At 39.4% G+C, this 20,344-nt stretch overlaps 2 protein-coding genes across 3 annotated transcripts in view; both read left to right on the top strand.

Annotated features, from left to right (window-relative positions):
* The first annotated feature begins 116 nt into the window (after positions 1-116).
* Positions 117-8,609, top strand: ints7 (integrator complex subunit 7). The gene is made up of 20 exons (XM_088002228.1): positions 117-331; positions 486-615; positions 939-1,085; positions 1,166-1,303; positions 1,405-1,451; positions 2,504-2,703; positions 2,801-2,923; positions 3,000-3,117; positions 3,560-3,694; positions 3,801-3,898; positions 4,514-4,753; positions 4,828-4,965; positions 5,038-5,244; positions 5,354-5,548; positions 5,932-6,035; positions 6,114-6,182; positions 7,244-7,376; positions 7,598-7,696; positions 7,904-8,089; positions 8,213-8,609. The coding sequence occupies exons 1-20, from the start codon at positions 238-240 to the stop codon at positions 8,492-8,494; spliced, it is 2,883 nt and encodes a 960-aa protein (XP_087858354.1). The 5' UTR covers positions 117-237; the 3' UTR covers positions 8,495-8,609.
* A 1,282-nt stretch (positions 8,610-9,891) lies between these two features.
* The window catches only part of lpgat1 (lysophosphatidylglycerol acyltransferase 1), a 53,459-nt gene continuing 43,006 nt past the window's right edge, over positions 9,892-20,344 (top strand). The window contains exons 1-2 of one of the 2 annotated variants that reach the window (XM_014999007.2): positions 9,892-10,569; positions 15,886-16,138. In XM_014999007.2, coding sequence (XP_014854493.1) covers positions 15,901-16,138 — 238 coding nt within the window. In that variant the 5' untranslated portion in view covers positions 9,892-10,569; positions 15,886-15,900. Of the gene's footprint in view, positions 10,570-10,605; positions 11,111-15,885; positions 16,139-20,344 lie in introns of those variants that run through there. The other variant, XM_088002229.1, reaches the window with a different exon arrangement.

Here is a 20,344-nt window from a genome sequence, read left to right as displayed (position 1 = left end):
TATATATTTCTGAAATGAAAGTAAAACATGTTTTAAAAAAAAAAATAATGCAGTATAGAAACCAGAGACATGGATTTTAGAAACGCACAAGCTTAGTTTCGACATTTTATTTCGAAAAGGCAAATTTCACACAGGATGTGATGTCATGGGTGCAGTTGACATTCTGAACAGTAAGATGCTAACGGTACCTGTTTATTATAACCCCATTTGTTTAAAAGTTTAACTTAAAAAGCAGAAATGTCGCTTTCAATGGCTCGGTCATTCCTGTCGGAAGCTTGTTATGGAGAACAGGAGCTGGACGCTAACTCCGCTCTCATGGAGCTGGATAAAGGTGCGTTAGCTAGCTATGCTAACAATGTAGCATAGCGTCTCATTGATTGTGTTCTGGTTCTGTTTTGTGTTTGATTCGTGTGTTATTCATAGTATACAAGCTCCAGGAGGGATCACTGCTTTACCTTAACCGGGAAACTTGTGTTTAATTTCAGGGTTGCGGTCGGGGAAGCTCGGAGAGCAGTGTGAAGCTGTGGTGTTGTTCCCCAAACTCTTCCAGAAGTACCCCTTCCCAATCCTCATCAACTCCGCCTTCCTGAAACTAGCAGACATCTTTAGGCTCGGGTATGACTGCTTTAATATTAAAAATTAATATTAATTACTTACTATTTTTAATAATAATAATAATAATAATAATAATAATTTTTAATTAATAGGAGGAAAAGCATTTTTAAATAACCGTTCGACCTGATTTTTATCTGCTAATAAAAGTATTTTTTTCTTACAGTAATTGGTTGGTGAATCAGAGCATGTTATGTTTCTCGGATGTATTAAAATACATTAAAGTCTACATGTTGCAATGTTGCATTAAATTGATAAAAAAAAAGGTGTGAATAATTTTATTCACACCAAGTTCATTCATACAAAGCTGCTGTCTCTCTTTCCAGCAACAACTTTCTGCGTTTGTGTGTACTGAAAGTGACACAACAGAGTGAAAAGCATTTGGAGAAGATTCTCAATGTGGATGAATTTGTTAAGAGGGTGTTTTCAGTCATACATAGCAACGACCCCGTGGCCAGAGCCATCACTCTGAGGTAAGCTGGATGCCACAGAATAAATAATCTTTAACTACAGCTAGGTCTGAAAGAGCCCATTCATTGTTTTATTTCTGCAGGATGCTTGGCAGTTTGGCCTCCATCATCCCAGAGAGAAAAAACGCCCACCACAGTATTCGACAAAGCTTGGACTCTCACGACAACGTGGAAGTGGAGGCTGCTATCTTTGCTGCTGCAAGTTTCTCTGCACAGTCGAAGTAAGGGAAAATCTTTTTAGAACTCTGCTGTATTATCTAAAAAATATATATGCGCTTGCTTTCTGGTTTAAATTTTGAACTTTACTGTTTGTAATTTTTAGAGACTTTGCTGCTGGGATTTGTAACAAAGTGAGCGAAATGATTCAAGGTAAAATATGATTTCTAATCTAACCCTATATTATTCTTTACTAAGAAACATATTGATGTTTTTTTTTTTTTTTATTTGTCTGTGCTGAGGAAACAGTAAAGACATCCTTACCTCGAATAATTGATAAAATCGGTTTTTGAAGATGTTATTTTTGGGTTGTTTTTTCACCAACGCGCTCTTTGAATTTGATTTCAGGTGAACTTTATGAGGGAATCCTAGGCTAAGATTTTTTTTAATTAAAAGAATAAAGTCGTAATATTACAAGAATACAGACATAGTAATACAAGAATGAAGTGGTAATAGTAGGAGAATAAAGTAGTAATTTTATGAGAACTCAACACAAAAGATAAAACATTGAAATGAGGAATGTTGAGCATCTTGTGAAGTTATGTTTTATCAGTTTTACAGAAAAGGAAATACTTAATCTTTTAAGCCTTCAGCATCAAATTATTATTGGTAGAAGGTCTTTGAGTTTATTTCAAAGAAAGAACCACACAAACCGAGCTGGTTACATCAGTCCTTGATAACTTTTGAAAACTTTAAGACATTCTTCTGGTAAAATTGCATCTTTACTCTGCTAATACTTTGACTATATTCTTGTAATTAAACAAAAAAATCTCATAGCCTGGCCCGAATATTCTGTCATACAACTAATAGAAGGGATGATTGGAGGAAAAAAAGCCACTTTTGTAAATATCTTCTGTCATTTGTCATTTCTGTTTCAGAAAAAAAAGAAGGGAAAAGAATCGCTTAAAATTAAATTTGGTAGAAAAACGTCTGAGATTTTATTTTTTACACATATTGCCCAGGCCTAATTTTCAATCACCACCATAGAACATAAATGAAATCAAGATATAGGCTTTGACTAGGAAAAAACTTCCCTTTTCACATTTTTAAAAATTTTTTTATAAATTGTCACGCATGTGTAAGACACAAACTATCATGGGGTGCGCTAATGTTTTTCCCAGCAGCGTATTATTTGGTGTTTCAGGGTGGATGTTGGTGTCTAAATGACTTTTTTTCCCCCATTTTGAACCTGACTACTGCGGCAGGTTTGGACACGCCCGTGGATCTGAAGCTGAAGCTGATCCCCATGCTGCAGCACATGCATCACGACGCCAGCCTGGCGTCCAGCAGCAGAGAGCTCCTGCAGCACCTTGTGAACTCCTACCCCTCTACCCCTATGGTCATTGTCTCGCTGCACACCTTCACGCAGCTGGCTGCCTTCTCGCTCATCGATATCCCCAAGCAGGTAGATCCACAGAGAAAGCACAGGTTTACAGTGATACATTGTGTTTGATAGAAGTTCTGTGAAATAATAAAGTTTGCTGTGCTTTTTATCTCTTCAGTTGCAGCTTCTCCTTCAGTACCTGAGAGACGATCCGAGGAAAGCTGTAAAGAGACTTGCGATAAACGACTTAAAGCTGCTGGCTAAAAAAGCTCCTCACCTTTGGATCAGAGAAAACACTCAAGTAAAAACACTGCCGGTCACTCTGCATACTTTCTGTTGTTTTCAACTTTAAAATGTAACCATTTTAATCCTTTCAGACTCTGTGTGAGTGTGCTTTGACCATCCCTTACAACAGTTTGAAGCTGGGAATGTTGGCCGTCCTCTCAACCCTCTCTGGGACAATAGCCATCAAGCAGTACTTCAGCACTGCAGCAGGTAAGTAAATAAACTGTTATTAAACTTAGACATATTTATAAAAAAAATAAAAAACAGGAACCTCTTTGGTTGCTGAATAGAAGAATAAAAGAACAGAGATGTTCATATAGAAGTATTAACTGTGGTTCATCTTAAAAGAATGTTAAAACTTCACTTCATGAACTCATGAAGTTAAAGCACAGACACTGGTTCCAATCTCTAGACCGTTCCTAATTTCTGTTCGGGAATCTCTCTGCCATCTTTATTCCTGTACTAACTGGTTCCACTTAAGAATAACCAGCAGCACCCTCTACTGGCCAAATGACGAGACAAAAATTTTAATCTATTAAATCATTAATCGACAAGTAAACTTAAGTCGATTAATTCTTTGCATCGCTAAAATAAACCTTTGACTATATGTGTATAGTCGTAAAAAGGTAACGGCGTTACAATTTCTCCTCAGGCGGCTCATCCATCCCTCCTCGACTCACTGACCTGGTTAAACTGGCGCAAGAATGTTGTTACCACAGCAACCTGTCAGTGGCGGCTCATGGGGTTGTGGTGCTTTCCAGCATTGCCATTTCCTGTCCGGAAAAAGGTTGGTTTCTCTGGACAATGGCCTATTGGAGGTTCTTCCTCTAGCACAGATTCCCCTCAGTGGTTTTATGAGAGAGTTTCTTTGATTGTGGGTTTTTCTTCCTCAGATATCGTGCAGCTGGAGCAGGACACGGTGTTGGGAGTGGAGTCTCTTCTGATGTTGTGCAGTCAGGACAGCAGCCCCAGTGGACAGGCCACTCTCAAAGTAAGACAGTAATGTAAACACAACAAGAAATAAAGAGGTTATATATGCGGTAGCACTCAAAGCAGTTAACTTCATTCCCTGACACTTTTTTTAATCTTATGAATAAATGAACTCATTTCCCGGATTCTTTTTACGGTTTTATATTTAAATTTTGAAAAAACAATTGTGTGATTCTAGGACACAAACTTCTACAAATGATGCCAGTCAGTGAAATTAGTTTTTTTTAGTGTCTGGAAACTGAGCCATTTCAAAAACCTTCTGAATGTAATGTCACAAATCAGCAGGCTCTGCTCCTCGCCTAGCAACCTCTGCGGAGCCCACTCTGTTACCTAGCAACCGAAGCTGAGCTCCAGCATGTTTGGTCAGCTAGTTTTACTGTTGTACAATAACTTCTGGAAAAAACAAATGTTTTAGTGTTTGCTTAAACCACTTGCTGCATTCTTGTTGTTTGTGGTCAGCAGCAGTTTGTTTGGATTTAACCTCTTCAAGGAAACATAATAGATCACTTTTAAGTCTACTGCGTGTTGTCAGACAGCTACTATTTAAGTGGGTTCTAGACTAGGAGCCTACCAGAGATTTTTGCCCTGTTGAACAGCCGTTTTGTTTGCACCACAGACGGCACTCACCTCGCTCGTTAAGCTGCTGAAAAATCGGCCTCACCTCAGCCAACCGGCTGTGGAGTTCCTGCTCGGCCAGCTCCACTTATCCTGCGACTCATCGCGCGTCCTCATGTGCCACGCCCTGGCAGCCATCGCCACCCACCTGCCCGTGCTGGGAGACGGCATGCTGGGAGATCTGGTTGATCTCTACCGGGTGGCCGGTCACTCCTCCACCGGGGAGCAGCAGGAGCTCCTGGTGAGAAACGCTGCGCACATCACCATCCTCTCCTGCTGCTTAGAGTCGCATTTAATGGACTTTGATCGCTGTAGGTTTCCTTGGCGACTGTGATTTTTGTCGCCAGCCAATCGTCTCTGTCATCTGAAGTGAAGACGGTCATCAAGCAGCAGCTGGAGAACGTCGCAAATGGCTGGACGGTGTATCGCATCGCACGGCAAGCCTCCCGCATGGTAAGCGACTTTAATTGTGAAGTTGACATCACAACAAAATAAGAGAATAAACGGCTTGCTGTTGATCTGCAGGGCTGTCATGAGTTCTCTAGCGAGCTTTACCAGTGTCTCCGGACCCGTGTGGCATCGGAGCACTTCTACTTCTGGCTGAACAGCCTGAAGGAGTTCTCCCAGGCAGAGCAGTGCTTGAGTCACGTGGAGGAGGGCGACTACAGCGGCGCCATGAGCGCCATCGCAGAAGCCCTGCGCTCCTACCAAAAGGGCATCGCCTCCCTCACGGTGAGCTGGGGGAAAAGAAAAAGTCACTGAAACTTAATTTAGACTGTAACGAGACCTCCGTACGCATTACCGTTTTTCTATAAGATGTGATTAATCGCTCTCCCTGCAGGCCGCCAGCACGCCGTTGAGCCCGCTCACGTTCCAGTGCGAGTTCATTAAGCTGCGCATCGACACTCTGCAGGCCCTGTCGCAGCTCATTTGCACCTGCAACAGCCTGAAAACCAGCCCTCCGCCGGCCATCGCCACGACGATCGCTCTCACGTCAGGAAATGACGTCCAGCGCTGTGGCCGCATCTCGATGCAGGTAAACACTTAGCAGCTTAGGTTTTATTAATGCTTAGAAGAATTTGAAAGATTCGATTACACACACAGTGCCTTGAAGTTTGTGGTTGTTAAGTGATGAAATGTGGAACAAGGTCAGGGAGTTTGAATAGTTTTGCAAGACACAGTATAAATATTTATAAATCCGCGTGTCTGCTTGCTGGACCAAACTATAGTAGCAGAAACCAAATCATTATAGTCCAGTCATACTTAATATCATCCGTCTTCTGTCCTGTTATATCCACGTCAGTTATGATTCCAGGGTCTATTTGTTATATACCACACCGGTCACTGATATGAAGGATTTGTGCATCAGAGTGGAATAAACCTGATGTGTTTAATCGTGCCGTTACACTTTTCTTCCAGATGAAGGTCTGCATGGATGAGTTCAGAGGTCTTGCTGCCCGCTATGCTGATCTGCACCAGTCGTTATTTGACGCAGATTATGCCACCCTTCGCAACGTGGAGCTGTATCCTTAAACATCCATCAGTCCTGTCAGACTACAACCTCCCTGCTGTCATTTATTAATCCTTAACTGTTTGTTCAGACAACAGCAGAGCTGCTTGCTGGTCTCGCATGTAATCGAAGCTTTGATACTGGACCCACAGACAGCCAGGTGGGAGTCGCTGATGTAGCTGTTATTCTTCCATAAGACCTGAGAAAAATGATACAATTTGTGTTTTCAAATCAGTTTGGTCTGGAACATCAAAAGCAGTCGTCATGTGAATCATTTTCCTATCAGTTTTGCGCTATTAATGTTTAAATATTTTATTTTAGTGTGAAATGATGACAATTTTCTAGTTAATTGGAAGTTTGTTTAGAATTTACAAAATCTTTACGGGGCAAATGTAGGGCTGGAAATAACGATTATTTTAGTAATCAATTATTCGGACAATTAATCAGTTAATTGGATTTTTTTTTTTTATTCCACATTCTGCAAGTTTTTTTATTTAACCACTTAATCTTACCCAAATGCATACATACATGTGCACCATTCAAACTTTGTTAAACATTCTTGAGCAACTCGCAGTGACACTACATGCTCATCCAGGTAATTCATATTAATTTGAACATAATTTTGACTGAAGTTCTTACTGAGTTCATACATTTCCAGATTGGTCGATGTAGAGACGTTTGCTGGATGTTAAACACCGGATCATTGTCGGGATCAGTTATCCTGTTGGAACACCCGGTTCTACCCCGTATTATTTGTATATCTGCAGATTTGAGCTGAAGTTGAAGGATTTGCAGGTAGCCATTTGTCTTCATTGTTCCATCCACTTTGTGTAAATGGCACTTGTACTGGTGGCAGCACAAAAGCCCTACACCATGACGCTCAGGAGCCGGTGGTGCCGTTGGCTTTCGAAGCCCTTTGTTTACTCTCTGCCAAATATTTTCTTTGGTGGCAAAAAAAGCTACATCTTTTTCTCAAGTTTTGATTGCGCCTCAAAGTGTTTGTTTTTTGGTACAGACGGTTCTTATGGATTAGAGAAGACCAACAAATAAAATATATATTTCTTAATCTGTTGTTGAAGTTGTATCCTTTGAAGTTGTAGTAAAAGCACAAATTGTAAAACCGTAGATGCAAGCAACAGCTGCTTTTAGCAGCTGACCGAATAAAAACCAATATAATGTGGCTCTCATTTTTAACATTCCCACGCTGTCGGTGTGATTTAGTTTTCAGGAGCACGGCACATCGGGGTCTGTTCAGACCGAGAGCGAATATGAGCGACGGATGATGTCGGTGTTTAACCATGTGCTCGTAGAGGTAGAGGGACTCTCCAAGAAACACCCTCCTGTTTCACACCTGGTGAGACTACGTCTATGATCACTGAATTTAAAAGAAATGTACAGTTTTACCGCAAGATCCAAGACATTTACCCGACTTAAATGTGCTTGTGATTTGCTTTTGGAATTGGGAGTTTATAAAAAAAGAAAAACCTTCTAAAAAATATTTATATGTAGTCTTTTAAAAAGAGCTTAAAGGACTAAAAACTCTGAACGTTTGAGTGAATTGTGTTTGTTTTCCAGCATACCAACTGCCTCTGTGATGCTGTCATAGCCTTGCTGAAGGTGCCGCTGTCTTTCCAAAGATATTTCTTCCAAAAGCTCCAGTCAACCAGCATCAAGGTAAATTGCTTTACAGTTACAAGTACTGACACCAAGCCAATTGTAAGATTTTTATTTTTTGTAAGAGCAGTGATTTCCAAGAAACAGCAACTTACACCGTGAAACTTGAACCTTTCTGTCTGTGTCAGAAAACAATGTAAAAAACAACAGTTTTTCTTGTCTTCATAGCTTAAAAATAGGATATTTCTTATGTTTTGCATTTTCCAGCTTGCTCTCTCTCCGTCACCACGAACTCCAAGTGAGCCAATCCCAGTTCAGAACAGTCAGCAGCTGACTCTGAAGGTGGAGGGAGTGGTACAACATGGCTCCACACCAGGACTCTTTAGGAAGATCCAGTCTGTTTGCCTCAATGTTACATCAGTTCTACAGAGCAAGACGGGGCCCGACTACAAAGTATGATGGGGTTTTTTTTTTACCCCCCCCTCCCCCCGCCTGAACATCCTACTTTGTACAATTATTTATGCTATGATTTAACAGGTTTAACTTATATCCTCGCCCTGATTCTTTTTATTTCAGATACCACTCGACAGTAAAACAAATGAGATCGAGCAGCGAGTGGAACCTCACAACGACTACTTCAGCACCCAGTTCCTGCTAAACTTCTCCATCCTGGGCACCCACGTGGTCACTGTGGAGGCGTCTGTGGTGGACGAGAGCGGCATCGAGTGGAAGACGGGGCCGAAGACGATGGTGTCCGTTAAGTCCCTGGAGGATCCCTACTCCCAGCAGCTCCGCCACCAGTTGCAGCAGAGTGGAACGCAGCCTGCGCCACAGAGGAGCTCATACATTCGCTTTTAGTCAATTGCTTTGTTTTTCTGTTGTTTTTTTTTGTTTGTTTTTTTTTACAATTTGAGCTTGTTCACTGTTTTTGTCTTGTAGAAAATAAATGTTTTTCTTTTTTTTTTTTTTTTTACTCCGGTGATTAAAAAGACTTTTATTTTAATTATTTAAGCATTTATAAAGTAGCAGTTTTTGGACTCGAAAGATGCTAAAGATTCGATGTTAAATTTATTAGTATTAATTGTGTCCATGTAATGTGTTAAACGACCTTCGTTTAATCTTTTCCACATTATGTAATACTGGGCAAAACCACCAGGTGGCACAATATGAACATTACAGAATATTTCCAGTTGGTGAGGGCACTGAAATGCATTTTAGAGAGTGACGTAGCTCATTTGAACTGGAGTTATTTAGGGATTCACAAATTTCAGTTCAGATTCGGAAGATCCAATTTATCTTTTTTTTTTTTTCATTTATTTATGCATAGATATACATATGAAGTCAAGGCATCAATTTTTGACAGCAGGGAGTCTGCGCAGTCAAAGACTGGCGTCAAACAGGCATCAACATGAAGTCACCCTGAATAAAGATTTGACTTCCGGTCAGGTTTTTCACAATTGAAGTACAATTCAATTGTACTTCAATTGAACAGTCAAAACTCGTTTAACCAACAGAAACCTTGATAAACCTCTGATAGTTGTTGAAATAATTTACAAGCATGTTTATAAGTCCAGAAAGTGCTACTGTAATATTTCTTAAATCATTTTCTCCTCAGTGTTGTAATGTACTGATAGTACATTTGTTTTTTTATGATGAATTTATTTCTTCCAAGGTTCTTTTAGATTGCATAAAAATTACAAACTATTTCTTAATTTAGGAGAGAGTGTTTTATATGGAAGTTGTTTTATGATTATTAAAAATTCACTTTTGATTTACAATAAATTTCAGAACAAATGAAATGAAAATATGAACACTTATGGGTTTGTGAATACACTTTTTCTCTATTTACAAAGGAAAATTAAAATTTGACCCATTTTTAAGAACAAAAACATGTAAATCAATTATAAAGCAAAAACAAATATTTTATGTATTTTGTACTTAGATGTATTATTTTTAAAGTTTGTTGGATTTTTTTTTACCTTTTATTTTGGTCTCTTTTCTGTCAGTTCAATCACTAAGGGTTTATCCTTAGCCTAGTTGTACTGAACGTTTTTTTTTTCTGTTAAATGGGAAATGATGCTGTCGAGTCGACAGCATAATTTCCCAGAGCGGCAGTAAATAAACTTGAGTATCTTACTGATTGTATATGATCTGTAGTTGTATATTTGGGGCTATTATCCTGCTGGAAGGTGATTCTCTTTTCCTAGTCTGACACCACTTTTTTAAAATGTAGATATTGTGTGTTGCTGCATTTTTACACACAGCTGTTTTCTTGAAGGCCAAAAAGTTTAATTTTGATTCCATGTGAACTTTTTCTCGTGTTACGTGTGCACCAAGAATCACCAACGTGCTTCTTGGTGCACTTATTTTGAAGGTGGATTTTAGCCATTTCCGGTTGTGTACCGTTTTTCCTTTGTGTACATTGCCGCGGTGTGATTCGGGATCTGGAGAAAGATAACGGGTCCCCTCCAGCCTAGAAAAGAAAAAAAAAAATCGCTGCTTCCCCTGTTAGATGCGCACATGTACAGCTTGCGTTGCGGTTATCTAAGGAGCAGCGTTGAGCCCAGGCCCGCCTCAGCAGCCTCTCCCCTCGGACTGTTTGCTGGGAGCTCAGGAGCTAGCTGAGCCGAGTTGATGGTGATGGTGATGATGATGCATCTGAGGATTTATCCCGGTATCTCTCCCTGAGATGGAGCCAGCGACGTTCAACTGGAGCCGCTAACAGCGCCCGAGAAGACCCTGGATGGCTAAATGGGGGGAGGAGTAGCTCTATCGCACAGGGGTTTCTTTGACATTTTCACCTTTTTAAACCTCAGTCCAGATCAGATTTAACAGACGTAACATGCCGACTAGCAGAGATAGCCATTTTTTAGCTTAGCTTCACAGTTAATCTCGTTTCGGCCGTCCTTGGATGCTTCAGTGACATTAATTGGGTGAGTAACATGAGCTAGCAGACTTTTACTACTAAACTACAGGGTGGGATTACACTCTGGATGAGCCGCTGCGCTTTGAATCAGCGTCAAACTTAACGTTTGCTTCACCTCCTAAAACAGCTCACCAATAAAGGCCTCAGAGCTCAATCTGTTATTTATTCCACATTAACGCTGAAGCTCACAGGTGGTTATTTCCGACGCGTTTAACCGCATCTTTTCCCTTTATGCTAACTCATACTGTTGCTAGCTAGCATGTTATGAAGTAATGGACTTCGTCCCCCTTTCCCCGCTGAATGGTCCTTTTAAGGTCCTGGCTTAGCCTGTTACACCGTTTTGGGTTGGGAGCTCGTTGGTATCAAGCCACGAATGACAACCAACCATCTTTATTAATAAATCCCTTTTGAATAATAATCAGAGCATAGCGTCCTCTACGCGTGTGTTGCATATAAATGCCTCGGAATAGCCTGATCCTCAACCGGTTAGCGGAGTAAAAAAAAAAAGCATTTCTGCCAGAGATTCTCGGCTGTTTGAAACGTTCCAGGTAAATGTTTGTGCTTATTTTTATAGCCTGCTCGTTAAGTACTGGTTATACACATTTATAGTGATAGTGTTGTGTTCAGATAATGCAAAAATGTAACCCTTTTACCAGTTTCAATGAATACTGTTATGCTATTGTAGCTACTATTGATGATACATTGTGGAGGGAAAAAGATATCCTAACTCCTACATCACAGTGCGAGGAATTTTATCGCACTTTTTGCATGACTGGCCTGTTTAAGTTAATTCTTCCCCTCATTTTATGGCTGGACTTTGACTAGGCCAACACAGAACCTTAATTATGTAGGTGGTTTTGTACCGAGTCTCAAAGTGGAGTGGATTTTAGATCATGTCTATGTGATATTACTTTTCTGAAATGCTTCTTTAGTTTTAGAGAGTGCGCTCCTTCCAAAAAAACAATTTTTGTCTCAGTAGTGCTCAGAATATTTTCCCCAATTTTTGAGGGACGATCAAGAAATGTTTGGGCAAATAAGAGAAGGGGATTTATGTTCCTTTTACTAAGTTGTGTTTTTTTTTTTTTTGCCCTGCTCATCGGGCCTTCTGTGGTTTAGATGTTCTCCTTTTTGTGATCTCCTCAAAGAGTTGTTGATATGCTCTTGGGTGTAATTTTGGTTGGCTTGGCACTCCATGTTCTCTCTATTTGTAGATAATGCTCTCACTGTGATTCACTGGAGTCCCCTCACCTTAGAAACCACTTTGTAACCCTTTTCAGGCTGAAACACGTCAGTCAGATCTTTCTCATCTGTTCTTAGATTTCTTCAGTTTGGGCCATGATGTGTTGGTTTATTGAATATTTTTGCCTGCTTCATATTGTCAGGTTCTGTTGTCCAACCCAAATGGAGCTGATTAAAAAAATCATTCAGCATTTAGTTTTTGCTTCCCACATGTGGAAATTCTTACATTTACAATACATTATTATTAGGGATGCACAATATATCGGCATCAACATCAGTGTTGATTGATGTTAGTCATTTTTTTTAACCTGTCGGTGTCGGTCCAATAAGTAAAACGGGGTTGATATGATTTGAACAACTGACGTTTATTTCCATTTTGTTGCAGTTTGTACATGTGTTTGGCCATCTGATATTTGTTCAGTCATGTGACAGTGAAACATTGTAGAACTGTTGGGGTGATCAGTTGAAGCAGAAAAGCAATGTAGGTGGTTTGATTGAAAGTGAAGGGAGATGTACACATCAGTAAATATCGGTCATCAATATCAGCCCAAATGTTGCAATGAAACTAGAGGTGTGCCGATCGATCGGTCACCGATCATAATCGGCCGATTTTCGTGAAAAGTGCATGATCGGTGATCGGCGATCATTGGCTCTTGTTGCCGATACCGATCACCTGCTTCTCATTTCCAACCTGCCTGTGCAGCTGGTCTCCTCTTTCCTTCACTCTGCGCAAACGCGGAGCAACAAATCCAAAGCGATGTGGAACTATAACTCACTGAATGAATGGGGAAGTTTGCGTGTTGCGGCGGAAAATTGAAGCACGTCAAAATGCATCAACACAACGAAGCTAATACGACATAAAAACAATGCCATACTTGAGGAGTTTGGCTACATCGAGGCTCACTGCAGTAAAAAAGACATACGGAGCGATCAGATAGCAGGTAAAGCAGCGCACAGCTACAAACACTCACCCGGATTAGCATGACGGTCAGAAAGCTAAACAAATAACCTGGAAAATTATTTAAGTCTTCGAGCTGCGATGTAAGACGCTGGTTCTGCTCTCGCTGTTGAACCGCTGCTACGCTACAGGTAGTAATATTTCACAGATGGAGCTTCGCTTCTGCTCCACCTGGTAGTGACTCTCACACCGAACCTCTGCTTAAAGCTGCAGTATGTAACTTAAAAAATAAATTTTACATACGTATTAAAACTTTAGTTGTCCTAACATGAGACGGATAATCTCTAAAAAAAATAATCGATCTCCTCCCTGATCTGCATAATTACTCCGCTCAGTCAGAAACAGCCAATCAGAGCTAGCAGTAATCAGCTAGCCGCCATGCTAACAGGAAGTTTTCATTCAGTAACTCTGGATTGTTTATTGTAATGGAACCTGTTTTTGCCTTTGAATGTTAAGTTTTATACTTGAATTTTTTTGGCAATGTTGAGAGGTTTTATTTTGGCTCTTTGCGTTATTTAGCCTCTTCAGAGCCTTCATATGTTATCAGCCTGTTAAAGGTAGTATTATCAATAGCAGTACAATTTGCACAATGCCTGTTTTGTTTAGTTTTCTTCTTGGAAAAAGTGATTAAAAACAAGTTTTTGTCTAAATTAAGGTGAATTCATGGTTCCTTTTTCCACATAATGTAACCGGTAGTGTTTATGTTAATAAAATAATAAGAATAATTATGTGATCGGTATCGGTGATCGGCCCTCATGGGTGATCGGTATCGGCAGGAAAACACCTGATCAGCACATCTCTAAATGAAACATTACATTTTGGGGAAAAAAAGAAACATTTTGTTAAAATAAATTGCACATTGATTGCAACGATGAAAGACATGCAAAAAAAAAAACCCATAAGAAATACATGATCTGATTATATTACTATCTGTTGCATTTACAAACACATTGACATGGCATTAATAATTGCAGTTTCATATATTGTGCAGTCCTCAACAAAACCTACTTAATCAGATGGATCAGTAAAGTAACTCTATGCAAAGGTCATGTGTGTTAGAAATTGAAGCAGCTTCAGTATTTAAAACGGTCCAATCCTGGGATAATAATAATATTTTTTTTTTTTTATAGATGCTACCATGAAATTTTTAACAAACATTCTGGAGTGATTGACTAGTAGCAGTTGTTTTATTCAGCCAAACTGTCACGTTCGTATCGTAGATTATAATTTTCCCACAGTTTAAAAACAGCAACGTCATTATTTGCTCTGAAGCAGAAAAACATTCTGTCTTGTACAGTGTGCGAACACACTCTTCTCAAAAAGTACATGCAGGAATGTCCTGTTAAGCTCTGTGTTGTAGGATTGAACATTAGAAAACATAAACCCGCCTTAAAAAGTCTGCAAACATCAGTGAGAAAATCACAAATGTCATTTTATAATTATTTACAGTGTGATGTTCAAGAATTAGCAGAAAAATCTTAAGAGGTTCTGAACTGAAGTAGAAATAAGCAAAAACAAAATTCTGATGCAAAAATGATGTTATATTTATTACTGTTATTAGAAAGCAAAATAGTGTTTCAGAGCAGAGGAGTAACTTGTTGGAGGAACTGAAACATAATCACAACATGGAACTGGTTTTTGAGGTTTTTTAAAATTAGGAATAAAACAGGCAAGTTGCTTATTCTTTACAATGCCAACACATATCGACAGACGCAGAATATCACACATCCTTCACCATACCTAGCAGTAAGCATGTTTAACTCTTACTAAACTCACCTGAAAGTCTTTCTAAAAAGCTCAATCTGATTTGACCACGGCACACAGTTCTGGTTAAAGTTCTAGTAAAGTTGAAGAAACCTGTTTAGGTGAGCGATGGTAGAACATCTCTGTGGCGTTCTCTTGTCTTTACAGTTTTGAAGAAGAATTGGCCTCTCTATCAAATCATTTGTATACTTCAGTGAAACAGAAACTTTTGCTAAAACTGACAGAATGGTTTGGTTATGTGGAATTTACTGGAATTATTATGGGTGTCAAAATTTATTTTGGTCTTTGCTGGGGAAGATGCGGCTTTTCCCCCTCTCTCTATGAGTAAATGTACTTAAAGGCTGGATTTTTCAGTTTATGCTATGAGAAAAATTGTTTAGTTTAAGGCTTTTTGCTTATCTGTATCAGGGAGGAAATGGTTGCGAAGGGAGCTGTATTTCTGTTTTGAAAAAACAGCTACATAACAGCTATGCGATTATCTTTGAGATAGATAGAGACCAATTATACTGAAACATATAACGGAGAAATAAGAAAAATAGTGAAAAGAAGAAAGTGATTTAAAAAAGGGCTTTAATAGTAGAGTTTCTTGGAAATCGTTAACATTCTGTGTAGAAAACTGAGCCTAGATTCTCAATTCTCGGTCTTCTAGTGACTGTGATTGGTTGATGCAGAAAACAAAATAAGACAAAACAAACAAATACGCTCCCAGTAGATTGATAGGACTTTACCGATAACTGAATCCAGACTGGATGACGGTGAAACTAAGCGACATTAAATTAACTGTCACACAGCATCAAAATGTCTGATCGCACTTTATTTACATCCTCATCATTGTTGTGATTTGTCATGGCTTCTCGCCATGCGGGTCATTTTACCGTGTCATCTATTTGATATCAATGTTGACGCTCTGCTGTCTTGTCAGCTATTCACTGTGATTACCTGCTGCTTAAAGGCCTAAGATGCTTTGTGAATATTGTTATTTTTTGAAAGGCAATTCTGTTTACAAAGTTTTCATAATCCATTTTATTTAAGGTTTCGGATTAGTGCGGTTTTAATTTCCTTTTTATTTTTTGTTGTGTTTTAATCTGGATATCTAAAATGTCTTCAAAGTATTTTAGTATTTGAGAAGGTGAACTTGCAATATTATGCCACTTCATTTCATATTAGTCTTAAAACAACATTATTGACTATCACAATAATTTCTGAGACAATTTATTGTCCAGATGTGACAGTTATGCTGACTGTTATATTCTTTATTTCTATCCCTTGTTTTCGTGCACACCTTCTGTCTACAAGCAGAACATTTTTTTTACTGTAGGTCAAACAACACGAGTCTCTAACGGCGGCTTTGTTTGTTTGCAGACGGTGCGTTTCAGAATGGCACAGCTGATGGACGGTGCCGGCAAACTGAGCTGGGTTCTCCTCAAGTCTGTGATACGTTTCACCTTCATGTTCTTCAACAACTGTGTGGCCATCCCGTCCTACTGCTTGTACCTGCTGCTCCTCCAGCCGCTGAGAATATGGGACAGCTCCGCTTTCTGGCACATCGAAGGAGTCATGTTCAAATGGCTGCTGGCCATGGTGTCTTCGTGGGGCTGGATCGCGGGCTACACAGGTGAGGAGCTTCGACGGTACCGAGGCGGATTTGCGTGCTGTCCTCTCTGGTCTCAGTTTGCGCTCGGTCTGCTCGTGTTCCAGGTTTCTTTTTGCTGAAAAATACAAGCGCATAGATCGAAGTCACTAGCAGGAGACGGACAGATGGCTGAATACAAATGAGATCGATGACGAATGCTGATTCTACGTTTTTTTTTTTTTTTTTTTTTTTTTTTCAGATTCCTAATTATCTAAGTAACTAATTTCATTTCAAAGCAAATATTTTCATGATCAGGTGGCTGAATGTAAAGTTGCTGTTTTCTGTTGCGTGAATATCTTGAAGTGACCAGGGCAGCTGTGGTGTTTGGTTGCACACAGCGGAGAGCAGAATGCTTACAAATTGCTAAGAGGGAAACATGGAGAGCAACAAAGCTCTCTGATGAATAATTGAATGGCTTCAGCATATAGAAAGCAGTTACATTGAGATATGTTCATAATTGGGTTAAACATCTTGAGACTGGCTGAATCATGTGAACTGTGACTTTTATTTTAGATGATCAAAGCTCTTTTTTCTTTGGGTATGTAAACTGTTTTGTTTGGCTCATTTCAGCTACATGGTCTGTTCATATTTTTTTCTTCTTTGTGAAATGTCAAAAAAATTCTATTCTGAGCCAAAGGTGCTTCTTATGCAGACACAGGTTTTACTTTTTGACATGGCACCTGGTTCGTTGAAATGTCTTTTTATTTACTCAAGATATCTTTAAATGAATTTAAAATTTGCATAAGAAACATTTAAGTGCACCAAGACAGAAAAATAAAAGGGACCAAAAGCACTTTTTAAATGAACTTTAGTTGCTTTATAGTCATGGTAATTGTGTTGCTTCATGACCCACCTTTTAAAAGCTGAGTGGTGGAACTTCGTCACACACTGCAGCTCTGTTCATGTTTAGATTTTGAGCAACGCTGGATTGGTTGAGCGCAAATGATTCAGTTTGAATGCATGTATCGTTACTTCCTTACTGCCAAGGAAAGGAAATGATGTCGCGCTGATGACACACCAGGGATCCGCAACTCCTAACGCTTACTGGAGTCTTAATGTGCGGCTGGAAAAAATGGTTTTCGAACCACTTTTCCTCTTTGTGTCTGTCAACCAAAGTTTTTACATTTCTGAACAGAAGAGGTGAAATGCAACTATGATGAGGATTGAATTCTTACAAGGTAAGGTCACATGGTATTTTATTCACAATACAAACATGTGATGTTGAATGTTAGACGTTGCTTAGTTGCTCTGACAGATGCCTTGTTTGTGTTGCTATTAGATATAACAAAATTAACTCTAGCCAGGTGGGATAGAAAAGCAAATATCGGAGATTTAAGTTGTTCTGAATAGCTTTGTTTCAAGTAAAACTTTATCTTTACCCTGACCTTATTGACCTGAACAATGTGTGAATGTCAGACACAATCAACTAACATTTGCTCTGATTACTTAATCAAATCTTCAATGCAAGTCAACATTAAACTCCTCTTTCTTGCCTTGACTTATTGCTAAAAAGTTGAAGTTAAATCATGTTAGCTGGAGTAGCAGAACAGTGGTGCTTTGTAAATATCGGATAACTCAATTGGTGCTAAATGGTATCTGTCAACTGTGTGCACTATGCTCTGAATGTTTAATGTCAGTGATTAAGCAAGGAGGTGAATGCACTTAAAGTCCTCCGTGTTTATCACTGATTGGTTCTTCAACTTTAACTTGAAACTCTACCAAGAGCTGCATCCTGTTTTCCTAATTAGACGCAAAGTGGTGGGAGAATGAGCCTACACAGGCCTCTCGTGCTTCTTCTGTGGGCATGCTATCGATGCCAGTTGTGGGGCGTAGCTCAGCTTTCAGTGAGTTGGATGGAAAATGTAAGTCATTCATTCATGTGTAATACAACTGAGCCTAATCGGTGTTAAGACGCTTGCTTGACAGGAGGAGGACCCGACCCAAGCCTGGCAAACATTGCGTCACGTCAGAAACCTCTTCCTAAGAACGCACTTTTTTTATTTTAGCATGGAAGCTAATGGCATTATAATGTCACCTGGCAGATGTTATGGGAACATTCACTCCAACCCTGTTTAGTGTGCTTTAATCAAACTCCAGGTCGTTTGTTTAGAACGTCCGTTTTTTCTCTTTTTTTTTTTTTTTTTTTTGGTGGTGTGAATGTGTAATCAAACTCTTGTTTTGAACTAAAAAAGAAATCGTACAGCTGCTAAAATCTGATGCTACGCCAATTTTGTTTACATTTTTCAAAAAATGAAGTTGTTCTCATGTCCTCTTCTGAGATTTTCCTGTTGTTTCATTCAGTGGTTCTTGGTGTAGCGCCTCCACAGGTGAGGGGGTAAACAGGTTTTTCTCCTGGTTTGGTTCATTTGACATGCAGCGTGAAAGTGACCTGCACCAGCTTAAGATGTAAAAAATGGTGCAAACAATTGGGCCGCCAATAGAACCAAGTCTAACGGATTATCAGGTGTGAAAACACCCTAAGAATAAATAACCAAACAAATTATAAACTTTCTAAAGAGACATGCCTAAATCTGCTGTCATTGTGCCAAGTTTAATCCAAAGCTAGTTTGTATTAGAAAATCTGTTGGACAATGAGTTGTATTTTGACTCATTTTGACCTCGTTCTCAATGAAGTTGGAACTTTTTTCCCCCTATCGCTCAAACGCTCCACACTGCAGTGGAGCACATGGCGTGAAGCTAGCAGAAGGAAGATTTCAGTGTATTTTGCATGAGTGGGTGGTCTGTCAGACCTGTGAACGAAGATCAAAGCAATCACTGAGCACCCAGGCATCGCACACTTGTTTTCCAGTTAGGAGTTGCATCTCCTAGTCTTTGATCATACTGGTAATGGTGTTTGCATTGGAAGCAGTATAACATGGATCTTAATCTCCTTGCATATACACACATTTAACCAGACCTTGTGATGTGTCTGCAGCCCACTCAGGCTCATCTTTAGCCTCTCTTTATCACCTCTGGGTTTCTGGCAGGACTCAGATTAATTATTTCTTACGTATTCATTTAAACAAAGCAGTGATTCACTCTTTTTGTTGATTCACAAAACCCTTTTGCTGTTTCCATGTTTGTTGAAATCACTATTTTCTTTTTTTTTTTTTTTTTTTTTTCAGGACAGTTCATAAATAATTTATAGATTTCAAACAAGTAATCAAATCTTTACCTCAGTTTGACATAAAACATTATCTTCCACACTTTAAGTTTGATTTGAGTGACTTTCCAGGTCTGGAGAAGTGCAGCAAAAATAAAACGGAGCAGTACTGGGTTAGTGACCAAAACCGCCTTGAGTCGCTGAAACTTAGGAATACTTGGGACCTGCACAAAAACACTTATAACCACCTGTATTAGTAGTTTATACACCAAATAACAGAAGCCTTCTTGTGTATTTTCTAGGCTGAACTCTTGGAGATGTGAAAACATTTTCAAAACTTACATAAATTGAAAGCTGATACAAAACCAGCCAGATCTTGAACAGACAGCTTTCTGAGTGTGCAGTCCAGCGTGTAGAGAGAGTTGGTGAACTAAAAAAAAAAACTGAAGATGTGCTGGAACATCTCGAGATGATTGTGTAAAGAGGGATGCCTTATCTACAAAGAACACAATGGACAACCCTGATCAACCTCTTCTTAAGACTCTGACACAACAGAGCGTTTTCAGTCAGGGGCTTCTTTAGAGCTGCCTCAACCAACTGCTGCAGGAAATCCTTCTTGCCCACAGCTGAACCCATTTTAAATGACTCTTTGATGGAACTTTAATAATTTACCTTTAAGATTAATGAAGTGGCTTGAATTGAGTCCAGGAAATCAGTTTTGGTGGTTGAAAACTTGACTGGCATTTTAAACCCAATTATCATCTCGGATTAATTGCTCTTTTGACCTTTATGGATGAAGGATGGTCAGACTTAATATTTCCTGGCAGTAGAAATTAAAGCACAGAGTGACTCCTCCTTTTGAAGCGGCAACAGACTGTGCTTTTTATTTGTTAAAGCCTCCATACACCCACAAAGCGCTACCAGTCACTTGGCTGATCAGACCTAATCACTGGACTGTGTAGGTGGGGATAAATCATATCTGACAGACATTTTCTTGATTATTCCCCCCCATCCCCATTCTCCGAAAACGGATAATTTCTAAAGCTTGTATATTACACCAAAGATCTTTGCAAATCAAATGTCCT

This window comes from Poecilia mexicana, unplaced genomic scaffold (assembly GCF_051168715.1).
Source record: "Poecilia mexicana isolate PSO_F unplaced genomic scaffold, ASM5116871v1 scaffold_21, whole genome shotgun sequence".
NCBI classification, from domain to species: Eukaryota; Metazoa; Chordata; class Actinopteri; order Cyprinodontiformes; family Poeciliidae; genus Poecilia; species Poecilia mexicana.
This window is presented reverse-complemented; position numbering and strand designations above follow the sequence as displayed.

What these genes read in the sequence shown, in the direction of transcription:
- ints7 (XM_088002228.1), top strand. Translation starts at nt 238, where the DNA reads ATGTCGCTTTCAATGGCTCGGTCATTCCTGTCGGAAGCTTGTTATGGA. An exon ending in CACGGCAAGCCTCCCGCATG is followed by an intron (nt 4,966 to 5,037) that starts GTAAGCGACTTT and finishes GTTGATCTGCAG; the next exon opens with GGCTGTCATGAGTTCTCTAG. An exon ending in AGACGGGGCCCGACTACAAA is followed by an intron (nt 8,090 to 8,212) that starts GTATGATGGGGT and finishes TTTTTATTTCAG; the next exon opens with ATACCACTCGACAGTAAAAC.